The 14,932-nt window shown below is 43.9% G+C and overlaps 1 protein-coding gene across 2 annotated transcripts in view; it reads right to left on the bottom strand.

The window, feature by feature from the left end:
* Positions 1-8,928: 8,928 nt before the first annotated feature.
* The window catches only part of luc7l (LUC7-like (S. cerevisiae)), a 45,360-nt gene continuing 39,356 nt past the window's right edge, over positions 8,929-14,932 (bottom strand). For both annotated transcript variants that reach the window (XM_080184013.1, XM_080184014.1), the window contains 2 exons: positions 13,091-13,273; positions 8,929-10,759 (listed from right to left, as the gene is read on the bottom strand). In XM_080184013.1, coding sequence (XP_080040139.1) covers positions 10,612-10,759; positions 13,091-13,273 — 331 coding nt within the window. In that variant the 3' untranslated portion in view covers positions 8,929-10,611. The remainder of the gene's footprint in view (positions 10,760-13,090; positions 13,274-14,932) is intronic.

The raw sequence follows: 14,932 nt of genomic DNA, 5'->3' as shown, positions 1-14,932 counted from the left end.
AGTGGAATCACAGAATACTGCAGTGCAGAAGAGGCCCTTCAGCCCATCGAGTCTGCACCAATGCATGAAATGCCCTGACGTGCCCACCTGACCTCACTTGCCAGCGCTTGGCCCATAGTCTTGAATGTTACGGCGTGCCAAGTGCTCATCCAGATAGCCTTTACAAGGATGTGAGCTAGCCTGCCTCCACCACCTTCCCAGGCAGCGCATTCCAGACTGTCACCACCCTCTGGGTCAAAAGAAGATTTTCCTCAAATTCCCCCTAAACCTTCCACCCCTCACTTTTAACTCGGTTTCAAAAGTTTTAGCTTGCAAGGAAGTTTCAGAGGCTTCAGATCAAAGCTGTGTGAATACACTGGGGCTGAGTGCACTGCTGTGGAGAACCCCCCATTCCCCCGCGGTGAAATTCGCAACTCCCCTCCATCGAAGAACCTCAAATGGGGAAGGGTCAACCTGGGGGAGAGTGGTGAGGTCAATGCCATGCCCCCAACCCTCAGGACCCTTCCTCTGCAGAATGTTACAGGCAGAGGGGCAAATGGCTACTTGACCACCTTCAGGACCCAAGGCACCAGGGCAGGGCGTCAGTACTTGGGTGCCAGGGGCACTGCACTGTTGGCATGAAGGTGTGCCTTTGGGTGGTCAGGCCAGGTCACCCTTAGAGCTGCGTGGTTTGTGTGTGTGTGTGCGTGGAGGTCGGGGGGGAGAGGGAGGGGTGCCCCTCTTTTGCTGAGAGGTTGGTGGTTCTTCCTACACCCAGGGGGTCTAGAATGCCAGGCTCACACTGGTAACTACCTGCACTGAAGCTTGCTTGATGCATTTCGCATTGGGAGAGCCGGGTGAAATGGTGGGGGAGGTGGTGAATGGAGCATCAAACCATCTTCTTGTATAATTGTTGGGCTGCCGCCCCACGATGAGCGACAACACAACCAGGGCCAGCGGCGTGGGTCAGGAGCATCGTGACAGGTTTGTCACCTGGCACCATGTCCATTTTTTGCCCGCGACCCATTCTCTGGGCCATTGCAATTCTCGCAGCCAGCTCGTGGCCCAGAGTTCCATCCTCCCACTCCTCCCCCCCCCACTGTGTCTAATCCTGAGCATCACCCTTGAGGAAAGACATCATGGAAGGCTTCCAAGACATAATATTCCTACAGATATAGCTCTCCTGTATAGCAGGATGAGTGCTGAGGTACAAGCCTGCACTAATGACTGTGCTACCATTAGAACCACATGTTCTCCTTTATCAAGAATGGCAGCATCTCCATGCCAGTCTGCCCAATACCGTGAAGGCAGCTTGGTCAATGTGTCCTGGCAGCACCCAAGATGTGATATTTGGCATTAGGGTTTCTCACGCCAGAGCTCCTCAAAGACTCTCTCAAGTGCCTCATTGGAACTTTAATAGCCTTCTGCTTACAGGGTTTTGTGGGATACTTGGGATGCTGAGGATTCTTGTTGACACCATTTTTCTGAAGCAGCAGTGTTGGTGTTGGGGAACAGGACGTCAGTAGTCATAGCACTGCACTGTGGGCTGCTGCGGAATACCACTGGGGAGAAAGGTACACCTTGTTCCTTGTCACCTTTCATTGGTGACTTACAGGTTGGACTTTCTGATGGGTAAGGTAGTGGAGCATGCAGCAAGGAATATTGCAAGCTCCCTTAGTGTTATACTGCAGAATACCTTCACCTAATCAAGCATTACTTAGATGTGGCTATCAACTGTACTATAAAGGTTTCTGATGAAGGTATGGCATTGCTCAGGTATCACATCTGCTCAGGTTATTCAGTAATCATGGCCCAAATGTGTAGCAGAATATACAATGTGGCGGCACGGTGGTTCGCACTGCTGCCTCGCTGTGCCAGAGACTGGAGTTCGATTTCCTGGTGGTTTGGGTCACTGTCTGTGCGGAGTCTACACATTCTCCCCCTGTCTGTGCGGGTTTCCTCCGGGTGCTTCAGTTTCCTCCCACAGTCCAAAAGACTTGCTGATTGGCCAGGCTCAATTCTCCCTCAGTCTATCAGAACAGGTACCGGCGTGTGGGAAACGAGGGGATTTTAACAGTAACTTCATTGCAGTGTTAATGTAAGCCTACGTGTGACACTAATAATTCAAGATAGCTCTTGGCCCCAAGCAGCCACTGTCTGATCTATGAGAAGGGTCATGGAAGACTAGTGCATTTCTCCAGCATGGATAAAATAGGGAAAATCTTCCTTGATCAACACTGACTTTTTAATTACAGACACTGGAAATGAATGTGAAGTAATTTATGTGGATTTTGAAAGAGCTTCTGTTAATGTGACAAAAAGGAGCCAATGTGGCTTTGTGAAAGAGAAATCATGTTTAACTAACTTTAATGAGTGTTTTTTTGATGAGATTCTGGGGAAGCTGTAGATGTGGTGTACTTGGTTTTCCAAAAGGTGTTTGATGAGGTGCCACATCAGAGGTTATTACACAAGAGAATCTGGGGTAGGGGGTAACATATTAGCATCAAATCATAGAAACCCTACAGTGCAGAAAGAGGCCATTCAGCCCACCGAGTCTGCACCGACCACAATCCCACCCAGGCCCTAAGCCCCTCCATCCCTACATATTTTACCCACTAATCCCTCTAACCTACGCATCTCAGGACACTATGGGGCAATTTTAGCATGGCCAATCAACCTAACCCACACATCTCTGGACTGTGAGGGGAAACCGGAGCAACCGGAGGAAACCCACGCAGACATGAGGAGAATGTGCAAACTCCACACAGACAGTGGCCCGAGCCAGGGATTGAACCCAGACCCCTGGAGCTGTGAGGCAGCAGTGCTAACCACTGTGCTACTGTGCCGCCCGTGAGGATGGGTTAGCTAACGGGAAGCGAAGAGCAGCAATAAATTAGTCACTTCCTGATTGGTAGATTGTAGCTAGAAATGCTACAAACACACACAAAAACAAAACAGATTGGAAAATCTCAGCAGGTCAGACAGTTTCTGTGGAGAGAGATAACAGAGTAAACTGGGGCGATAGTCCCCAAAATGTTCAAAGTGCTGAATTTGTGGGAAAACTGGAGTAAATCACGATTGTTTTATCAGTGGGAGTTCAGACTCGAATCTCGCACACTCTGTGCACTGCAGTGGTGACAATTGTGAATATCATTAAAACCCCGGTGGAAACAGCTCTGGAATTCTGCTCATGCGCAGCGGCCCCGCACTGTCAGCCTCCGGTTTTCTGGCCAGCCCCGACATCCCCCCTGTCGGAGCACCCTAATTTCCAACACCCCCCTCCGCCAGCCCAATCGCTGGCCTCCCTCCAAGCCCAACCGGATGCCAATGCAGACTGGCAGTCGGAACACCCACCCCCATCTATCATCCCTGTACTGTCCCCTAAGCCCCACTTCCTCGGCACGGCCTCAGTGCCAAGGTGCCCCCTCTGCAGGGGCAATTTGTCTGTTGGGCAGTGCCAGAGGTACAGGCTAACACTGCTAGGATGTCCATGCCCAGGGGGCACCACCACCCTTCTACCTGAGGGGCCTCCAATTGCCCCCTTTCGCTCCAGCAGGGTCTCCTGCTAGTTACCTGAAAGTGGGGAGCTACTCTCAACCCTGCTGGAGTGAAATTGTACTGGAGGAACGGGAGATGCTATCGGGCCCGGAGAATTCAATCCCAGGCCCAATAATCCAATTTAAATCACGTTAAAAATAGATTAAAAAGGCTTACCTGGGGTATTCCCGCTGGTCTCCTGCACGGTCCTGACTGTGCTGGATATCCGGCAGTAGGAGAGACGCGTGCATCGGGAATGCATGCGTGAATCCCGCGAATTGGCGCACGCACCTATCTCCTGACCTGAACCCGGCAAAAAATTAGTGGGTTGGAATGGGAGAATCAGCCACAACATTTCGAATCTGGGACTTCCATCAGAGCGTGCCACAAAGGTTACTGCTGGGGCCTCAGTTATTTACAATCCCTATCAATGATTTGAATGAAGGGGTAAGTGCATGGCATAGGATCTTAGAAATCCCATAGTGCAGAAAGAGGCCATTCGGCCCATCGAGTCTGCACCGACCACAATCCCACCCAGGACCTACCCCCATTATCCCTACATATCTTACCCACTAATCCCTCTAACTTACGCATCTCAGGACACGAATTGGCAATTTTTAGCATGACCAATCAACCTAACCTGCACATCTTTGGACTGTGGGAGGAAGAAGAAACGCACACAGATACGAAGAAAATGTGCAAATTCTGCACAAACAGTGACCCGAGCTGGGAATCGAACCCAGGTCCCTGGAGCTGTGAAGCAGCAATGCTAACCACGTGCTACCGTGCCACCCCTTTAGATATGGTAGCTAAACTTTCCAATGACACAATAGGTAAAAAAGTAAGTTGTCAACAAGAGTCTGCAAAGGGTTACAGAAAGATCAAATGAGTGGCAAAAATGTGAACTCCCCTTCTTGGAAAAAAGCAATATACCATTAAAATGGAAAGATTGCAGAACTCTTGAGATACAGAGGGATCTGGCTGTCCTGGTTCTGAATCACAGGAAGGTGATATGCAGGCACAGCAAGTGATTTGGAGGTAAACAGAATATTGGTGCTTATTGCAAGAGGAGTGGAATAGAAAAGTAGGGAAGTTTTAATGCAGCTGACATTGGTGAGATCACATCTGGCATGCTATATATAGTTTTTGTCTCAGTTGAAAAAATATATAGAAATCATAGAAACCCGACAATGCAGAAAGAGGCCATTTGGCCCATCGAGTCTGCACTGACCGCAATCCCACCTCGGCTTTCCCCCCTATCCCTACATATTTTACCCATTATAGTTGTCAGAAACACTTCAGAGAAGGTTCACAATTCATTCCCGAGATGAAATGCTTACCCTATGAACGTTGAACAGGGAAGGTCTATGTCCACTGGAGGTAAAAATGAAAGATAATTTTATTGTAACACAAAGGTGCTGAGGTAACTTGATACCAACACGACATTCGCATTTGTGCGGGAGACCAGAACAAGGAGGCAGTTCAAGAATAGGAGGTCTGCCTTTTAAGATAAAGATGCAGTTTTTTTCCCCCCCCGAGAGCGTTGTTATGAGTAGAATTCTCTCCCCTCGAGAGCAGTGGGTCATTGACCTTATTTCAGGTACAGTTAGACAGATAGGAGGTGGGGGTTATGGGGACAGGCAGAAAAATGGAATTGAGAGCACAACCAGATCAGCCATGAATAGCAGAGCAAGGGAAAAGAGCCAAATTGGTTCCTTAGGAACAGGGGTAGGTTAAGGTCACAATAGACTAATGAATAATGTCAGGAATAAGACGACAGAGCCAAGTTGCTTTCTGTCTTGAAGTCAGGTAGCAATTCAAACAGTGGGACTACAAGGCCATGATTGAGGAAGTGCTGTTCCACAAGGATCTGTGCTGTTTACAATTCACATTAATAATCTGAACTCTGGAATCAAGAGCAAAATTTCAAGTTTGTGGATGACACTAAATTGAGGAAGGGGGAGGCAGAAAAAGAGGTTGGGAATCCTGAGGAAGTCTGCAACAGATTACAGGAAGATTATTAATAAAGAGCTAAATAGGTAGTGGTTAGCACAATTGCCTCACAGCACCAGGGACCTGAGTTTGATTCCAACCAGAGGTGACTATGGAGTTTACGCATTCTCCCCATGTCTGCGAGGGTTTCCTCCAGGTGCTCTGGTGTCATCCCATAATCCAAAGATGCGCAGATTCTAGCAAAAACTAGAACCAGAGGGCACATCCTCAGGCTAAAAGGATGATGCTTTAAAACAGAAATGAGGAGGAATTCCTTCAGCCAGAGAGAGTGGTGAATCTGTGGAGCTCTTTGCTGCAGAAGGTTGAGGAGGCCAGGTTCATTGAGTGTATTTAAGACAGAGATAGATAGGTTCTTGATTAATCAGGGGATCAGAAGTTATGGGGAAAAGGCAGGAAAATGGGGATGAGGAAAATAACAACCATGACCGAATGACAGAGCAGACTCGATGGACCGAATCTGCTTCTACGTCTTATGGTCTTATAGTCGATTGGCCATGCTGAATTACCCGAGTGTCCAAAGATGTGTGGGTTACATGGATTGGCCATGGTAAATGGGGTTACAGGAATAGCATGGGGTGAGTGTGATGCTCCTTCGGAGAGTCGGTACAGACTTGATGGGCCAGATGGCCTCTTTCTAAAGATCTAAGTGATGTTGGTCACAAATAAATGAGGTAGTTCATTTTTGTGCGACGAAGAATAGGGAGATCACTTAGACTAGAATTTCTCAAGTTAATAAGTGGAACAGGGAACACATGAATCCAAGTATGAAATGACAACTAAAGACAAAAGCACAGATTAAAAAACGCAAAAACAAACAAGCATTCGGCTTTTTTTTCCCCCCCAGAGGGACAGAATGGTAAGATGCACTAAAGCTGTAACAAACCTTGGTCAGATGTGCGGGTTTGGTTAATTGGCCATGCTAAATTGCCCCTCAGTGTCAGGGGAGCTAACGAGGTAAATAAGTGGGGTTACAGGGATGGGGCCTGGGTGGGATTGTGATCAATGCAAACTCGATGGGCTAAATGGCCCCTCTCTGCACTGTCAGGATTCTATGATTCTAGATCACAATTATCAAATACGGCATTCAGTTCTGGGCATCAGATTACAAAAAGGATATAGAGGATGTACAGAAAGTTCACTGGGATGATATCAAAAATGGGCGCATATCTGTATCAGGAAAGGACAAAAATGCTGGGTCACCTTTCACTGTAACAGAAGAGGTAACCAACAGGAAATATTCGCGAAAGTGGAAAGAGAAAATGTTTCCTTTTGTGGTAAGAAGAATAATTTGAGAAGTATAACTTGAATTGGGAATGGCTAACTAATTAATTTTTGCCCAAAGTGGTACGTGGAGCCTATTACCACAGGGAGGTGAGCAGAATAGATGCATTTAACCGGAGCCTCGATAGGTATGAGAGAATTCCAGGTGTATGCAGTAAATGCTTCAAAGATGTGCTTAAAGTTGGAATCATTTCCTCTAGTTTATCAATTGGCAAGTTTTTCACTTAACCTATTCAACTTGGCTTTCATAAGCGCTTAAGAAATAGCAGGAGTAGGCCATCTAGCCCACCCCACCATTCAATAAGGTCATGGCTGATCTGAAGTGGATCAGTTCCACTTTCCCGCTTTCTCCCCATAACCCTTAATTCCCCTGTCTATCAGAAACCTATCTACCCGTGACTTAAATATATTCAGCGAGGCAGCCTCCACCACTTCAACGGGCAGAGAATTCCAGAGATTCACCACCCTTTGAGTGAAGAAGTCCCTCCTCAACTCTGATCCTCAACAGAATGGTTGATACTGACTAAACCGTCACACTTTCAGCTCGGGCAGAACAAAAGCAACAAACACAGCTCTTTACCTTTTAAAGTTAACTCTCTTATTTAGCCAATATTGCACTCCAATTCTACATGGATGGAGAGTCAGTATGCAGGAAAGTCTTACTGCATGGAAAAAAAAATGAATGGTCCAAGGCTGAGCATTCAAAGCTCAAGCAGGGTGGAATGAAGTAACGTGATGTCCGTCGAACAATCCTTCTCTGAACAAGTTCAGCAAATTTAAGGTTCATTTTTCTTAAAAGGCAAGGAAAGCAAAAGATGTGTGTTCATGCTAATTGAGATGAGAAATGAAAGCTCTGGAGAATGAAATATATTGTGGTTCTTTTTGTACATGCTACCAATGTTCAGTATTCCACAACCAAATATAACTATCATGCAGGAGAAGCTGAAATTTACAATTCTTTTACTCTTCAGTAATCTGCCTCGACATCAGCGCATCCTAAGCTGCACTGGTGTTACACGTCCCGTAGTAAACTCAGTAACATGGGTGACAAGTCCTATTCTAATGCACTTTATCACCTGACTAACTTCCAAGAACATGAATTCAAAGGGAAGTCACAGCCAGCACTTAAGACTTTATTTCCTAACCTGGGCAAGCGCACGAGTGCTTTAATTCCGTTAAACACTCCTTTCAAACAGTGGCCCACAGTAAACCGACAGCATTTACAACTGGTGCTGAAACAAACACCTGGCAAATCTGAAATGAAAGCGTGTCAACTTTTGCTCCACGAGATTCATTTGTGACAAACCGGTTTCATTGTTAGGTTTGGAAAAATTGAACCGATGAAGCTTTCGAAGATAATTGGTGCAAAGAACAAAGAACAGTGCACAGGAAACAGGCCCTCTGGCCCTCCAACCCTGTGCCGCTCATTCGTCCAACTCGACCATTCGTTAGTATCCCTCCATTCCCAGTCTGCTCGTGTGGCTATCCAGCTAAGTCTTAAACGATCCCAGCGTGTCCGCCTCCACCACCCTACTTGGCAGTGCATTCCAGGCCCCCACCACCCTCTGTGTAAAACAAATCCCTCTGCCCTTTATATATCAGATCCAAATTTTGAAAACAAGTACGCACAGGAAAACAAGGATTAAATTCGTGACGAAGGTTCACCCAAACTCAAAACACTGGCTCTATTCTCTCTCCACAGGCGCTGTCAGACCAGCTGAGACTGTCCAACGTTTTCTGCTATTGTTACTGAAGCGTCTGCTCTGCATCCTGAAACAATTTAAAAAGCCATGTCCGCACTGTTACAGACAGCACGATACTACTTTTGAATTGCATTCTTGAAGTAATGCCCAACATTTTCAGTTTCCAAAATATTTGTACGACTGAAGAAAATAATGATGTAATTCTAATAATTTCCCTTTATTGAAGAAAACACTTTTTCATCAAGGGACTGTAGATTTAAAAATAACACATAACAGTTTTTCTTCATTGTCTGACTTTTGTAAAATGCAATTGGAATGTTTTTATTGACGAGTACAAAGGACAAGCTGGTGGAAAGAAACTCATTTCGCCCTCCTTGTAATTTTTGAAAAATGTAAAATGAAAATAAATTGCATAAAGGTTTTAGCAAAGTTTAATTCACAGTCCTGCGAGAGCTGGTATTTCTTAATTTACTTTTACTAACCAAATCAATTCTATCGTGTAACTTTGTCAAACATAAATCCAAAAACAAAACCTCATTGATAGAAAAGGTCAATTAGCCAGAGTTGATAGCATTGCCACAGTCATACTTTGTTAAAACTATCCTGTTAAGGAAATCCCACGGGTTTCTGAAGTTGTGACCGTAAACAGTACACAAGAGTCGGTATCGGGAATTCTACAGCTGTTACCCCTGATCTTAAGCACGAACCATTAAAAAGATTTGCAAGCAGTAGAAACGTAAAGCTTTGTTGGATTAGTTTGAACTCTCCACTCTTGTACTTCATTTTGAATCATGGCTTTTGCAGGTGCTACAAATCACATTTACTGCCGTTTGGCACGGGTACAAGTAAAGGATTATACACTGCTAGCAGATCCCTGTCCCAAGCTGCATTTCGCTGTGGATTTTTTTGGAACCAGGCTCCTGATGGACTAACTTTTAATTTTAGAAGGGTGTGGATAGAAGTGCAGCTTCTTTCACAATATAAGGATTCCAAATAAATTTATGTGGTGTCAATGAACCCTAAGGGTACTTCAAGATGTGGCTTTGAACCAGGCTAGAGTTAAGTGTCATACGGTGTGAAGTTCAGCTGATACAGTTGCCCAAGTTTAGTCGTCCCCAACCTGCGTGCACTGAGAACCTAACATTACCTACCACTCTTGTCTCAATACTCACCAGAAACAACCTCAAAGCGGTGCAAAATGGTGCTCTAAGAGGAGAATCTGGTGAGAACTACTGACCTCAACCAAAATTCCTCTCAAAGCTTGCAGCTTCAGAAGATAATTGTTTCATTGGGAGTTATTTTTCCTTAACAATTACGCACCTGAGAAAAATTGACTGAATTTCTCATAACACAAATTGCACTTCAAAACAAATTCACTATTTATCTTCAACTCCATTACATCCTTTACTGCAACGTAATTTGCAGATTCAGACAAATGCCCAGAATCACAACGTCAATTAGATTTCAGATTGAAAATGTTAGTTCCACAAAACTCAGAGGTCTCTCTTCAAGTGGAAAAAATTCTGGTGAAAATTCACAGGGTTTTTAATCCCGCTCTCGCCTGTTGTAACTTTGACAGAAGAGCCAAATAAGCCTCGAGACAGAGCCTAAGTGCTGCTTATGTTGTTTCCACATCTCTTCTGCTGAAGTTGCATGAGATAAGTAGGAGAACTCCCACTGAAGTCAACCCCTTACGTAGCTAGGTACCCAGTTACACAGACCACAAATCCCATTCGGCAGACGTGAATTTATTCCGTTGTTAGAGAGTAGAGATCAAATTGCTGAATCACTGGACAGATACTGTACTTGGGAAAGCTTAAAGTTGCTTTCTTCCGTGCTAGCTCAAAAGATAACTTTTATTTTAAAAAAAATATGCTCTCACTTATTTTAATATTTATAAATAAACTGTATTAGAAGAAAAGTTGTAACACTACTGGAAAACAAGTGTGTATCTACAACTACAAAATTCTAATCATTTGTCTGCCAAAATGAAATTTTAAATGGCAGAAATCATAAACATGGGAAAATTCTAAGGCGGCCGTAAAGAATGTTTTCAGATTTACAGTTTTACATTAACTATTTTGGTTCAGTCAATAATTCAGATTTCACCAGCCTCCCTTTCTTCAGGACTTGTTGTATTTAATTCTGACTTTCCATTTGTACTCTCATGTTTTCTTTCTGAAGAACTCTTCTCCTTTCGATCCTTATCTCTTGATTTTTCCCTAGGAGATCGATCCCTTGAAGACCTTGAAAAACAACACTTTTATTTAATACAAACCTCCAGCAAATCAGCTTCCACAACGACCCGCAAGGCAAAATCTCCAACACGTATGGTATATACCTGCACAGGAAGACGCCAGATTGAAATCTGATGCGTATTAGCAACAGACTTAGTGCTTCTGGGCTAAGAGATTAAAAAGTTACCCAGGGTTTCTATTTTGATCATTATTGAGGAACCATTGCTGAAAGTGCATGTGTACGTTCATTAATTTATGATTCAACTTTGACGCCTTCCTCACTCACCTTCGGATGTCTGCTAAGATTCATCAACTAAGTTTACGCATCAGGACAGGAAGGTTAGAAGAGATAGAATATATTGGAACGGTTTAGGCAAAGGCACCGACATTAAAATTAGAAATAAAAATATAAAAAGTATAAATTGGGGAAGATAGGTTTGACAGAGGGAATGTTCAAGATTTTTTTAAAGTAAAAACTGTGTTTTTATTTGTTTTTAACTCCATGCAGAATATAATAAAGCTACTCTCCACATTGATATAATTATCTATTATACATTAAAAACAGCAAGTGGTCCTGGGTTTAAGGTACTGCATAAGGTACTGCAGTAGTTAAGTGTGTCTGCACTGTTAATTCAACATTAAAAATTGAAAGCAATCTCAAGAAATTGTACGCCTTCAATGCATTTCAAAAAGCCCCTCCCCGCTACTGAAACAAAATATGGGGAAAAAGTCCATTGAGAGACATTGCAGAGCATCAAATAACTGACTTGCTCTCTCAGCCTAAGTGCTATTTCTTGTTTGAACTTCTTAGGACCGTGACAATGTAAATATTGATTCTTTGTGCAGTGCAATTAGTGACGAGGCCCTACAGAATAATGAATACCTGAGTCTGATTACAGAGCGTTAGTTTAAGTGTTAAAACTACATGAGGAGCAGTGATTATAGCTTGAAATCGCTCTCACGTTTCTTCCTTATTCCTCTCACGTCTCCCGTCCTTCCCCTTTTGTTCCCCTCCAATCGCACTTTCTACCTCTGTATACATCACCTGTTTTCTGTATCCTCCCCTTCTGCTCCTGCACCCTTTCCGATCTCTCCTCCATTCTTTTCTCCCGAGACCACCTCTTTCGTCAACTTTCCCTCACCTCCGCCATTCCCACTTCTTTCATTCCCTTTGCCATCTCTTTTTTTACCCTCCTGTTTTTCTAATCTTCCCCTTCCTTGTGTGGCTCTTTTATCTGTTTCTTTGCCATTTTACCCTATTTGCCTCCACGCCCACTCATTTCCCCATATTAACTCCATTATCCCCCAATCCTGGCCTGAAACAAGAACTGGCTTCTTCGTGTGTGGAAAGTTAAATCTTAAAATTGGCACATGGGCTCGATTGTGTCCTGAGTATCTTCTAAGGATGACAGTGCAACACACGGAAAGAATTGTAAGTCTATGCCTTATAACAGAAGATACTGTTCAATGGAATGTAAACATCAAAGCACATTGTGGACCATAGGCAGCTTGCATCGAAGAGTTTGATAAATGAAGCAGAGATACATGAGTTAGGTCAACACTTTATAAAAACATTTGCTCGCTGCAAGTATGACTCGGCTTGTCCCTTTCTTAAAAACTACCAGATGTCAAGTTATAATGATGCGTTCAAGCATTTTTGCACAAGCGTCAACAAGTCTGCCATTTTGAAAGGGTTAATTTTGTGCGGAAATAATGTTTAGAGACTCATGGAAAATACAGCTAATCACAAAACATTTCTCAATCACAACCACCTTTTCAATTAAAAATGACTTGTGCTTGGGGTGTTAAAATTTTCCCCATATTTCTGCAGTTACATGTCTCGTAGATAACGTTAAAAAAGACACTCAAATATGTATGACAATACATCAAAACCATCACTGTAATCTTTTCCCCCTTTGGGGGAAAGGAAGTTGATTTTGAAAGACTGCTTTACAATTCTAGGAGAATGGATAGTAGTGGAATAGCTGAAGCACTGCAAGAGTTACAAATCTCCAACTGGATAATACAACGCATCATACATTATTAAAGATGATCAAACTGATCGGTCTGCCTAAGACTTGGATCAGATGAACAATTTTGTCAACATTTTACAGATACAGCCAGTTCAGGATCACTGGATACAGACTCCTCCTAATGTCCATTTCAGCAATAGAAATCAATTTGAATGAACCTGTACCTGTCCGTACAGATCGTACTCAGTCTTAAAAAAAACATGATAACCACTGCAGCCTCAACATTGGAATTACTAAATTACTATCATACTGATTTATAATGATATTCCAGAAATTTAGTTTAATTCAAAAATTTCACCAGTCTTACTTATGCTTTGAACTCCGTTCCCTGCTTTTGTCTCTTGAACTTCGACAATGTCCTCTGCTGCGGCTATGTGAACGGGACCTGTGCCTTCGGCGCCTATCTCGATCTCTGGATCTGGATCTTGATTTACGCCGCTCGTGACTGGGGGAACCTGAGCGTTTTCGCCTGTGATCGCGTGATCTTGATCTGCAAACATTTTTTTTCAGTATTAGTTTACCAAGTAAGGTAGTAGTACATCGTTCTAGGTAGTCGTAGCATGGGGAGATACACCCAGTTGAAGGAATATTAACTTTAAGATAAGTGATAAATTATTGTATGCTGGTGCTCAGAAGGATTTGGGTGTACTTGTACAAAAAACAACAGAGAATTATCATGCAGATACAGCAAGTAATTAGGAAGGCTAATTGTGCAGTGGTTTTCGCTGCAAGGAGTACAAGAGTAAGGAGATCTTGCTGCTATTGTACAGGGTTTAGATGAGACCGCCCTTGGAGAATTGTGCACAATTTCAGAAGAAAAAAATATTTGCCTTGGAAGGGCAACAAAGATTCATTAATTAGATTGCTTCCTGGGACGAGGAGGTTGTCTGACGAAAGGTTGTATAGAATTGGGCTGGACTTGCTTGGGTTCACGAGCTTGAGAAATGATTCATTTCACCGTACAAGATTCTGAAAGAACATGGAGTGTCTGGAGGGTCGAGAATTGGGGGTCACTTCAGCAGGGATACGGAGAAATGTCTTCACCTTGCTCAGTATTTTTTTGAATGGTTTACCCCAAACTGTAGTCGTGGAGAGTATTCATAGCAAAGAATGAACTTGAAAGAAATCAAGGGACATTGGGTTCAGGTGGGAAAGTCAAGGTGAGGTTAAGAGCCAGTCAAGACGTTACTGAATAGCAGAGCCGGCTCGAAGGGCTGCATGGCCTCCTCTGCTCCAATTTCTTCGGGTAAAATAATTGAAGTGGAAGAACATTGAACTTGAAACCAGCAGGTTGTACGTATGAGTCTCATCTCAGTTGCTATCACCTTTAATGATTGCTTCCACACAACAAATATCAGTGACACCAGCTTTCCTGTTTGAAAAGCACAGTGGTTAGCACTGCTGCTTCACAACTCCAGGGACCTGGGTTCGATTGCCGGCTCGGGTCACGGTCTGTGTGGAATTTGCACATTCTCTTTCCTCCAAATGCTCTGGTTTCCTCCCACAGTCCAAAGATGTGCGGGTTAGGTTGATTGGCTATGCTAAAATTGCCCCTTAGTGTCCTGGGATGCGTAGGTTAGAGGGGTTAGTGACTAAACGTGTAGGGATATGGGGGTAGGGCCTGGGTGGGCTCGTGGTCAGTGCAGACTCGATGGGCCAAAGGGCCTCTTTCTGCACTGTAGGGTTCTATGGAAAGACCAGCTTTAATCATGGAGTCACAGTGATACAGTGGAGGAAAACACTTCAGCCCATTGAGTCTGTATCAACAATAACTATCACTATAGCCGCACTAATCACATTTTACAGCACTTGTCCCATATCCTTGAATGTTATAATGTTTCAACCGCTCACCCAAATACTTCTTCAAGATTGTAAGGTTTCCAGTCTTCCTCATGTCCCCAGGTCTTCCTGATTCTCACCACCCTCGGTGAACTTTTTTTCTGAAATCCCTTCTGAATCTCCTGCCGCTCATCCTAAAAATATCTCCCCTCATGACTGACCCCTCAAGCAGAGGGAACAGCTGCTCCCGACTCACCCTGTCAATGCCCCTCATAACGTTATATAATCAATCATTCCCCACCCCCCCACCGTTTTCTCTGCTTTAAAGAAAACAATCCAATCTTATGGAGTCTTGCCTTGTAGTTCACAT

This window comes from Carcharhinus amblyrhynchos, unplaced genomic scaffold (genome assembly GCF_965287045.1).
Source record: "Carcharhinus amblyrhynchos unplaced genomic scaffold, sCarAmb.v2.hapA scaffold_519, whole genome shotgun sequence".
NCBI lineage: Eukaryota > Metazoa > Chordata > Chondrichthyes > Carcharhiniformes > Carcharhinidae > Carcharhinus > Carcharhinus amblyrhynchos.
The sequence above is the reverse complement of the archived record's forward strand: the minus strand, read 5'-3'. Positions and strand labels throughout refer to the sequence as shown.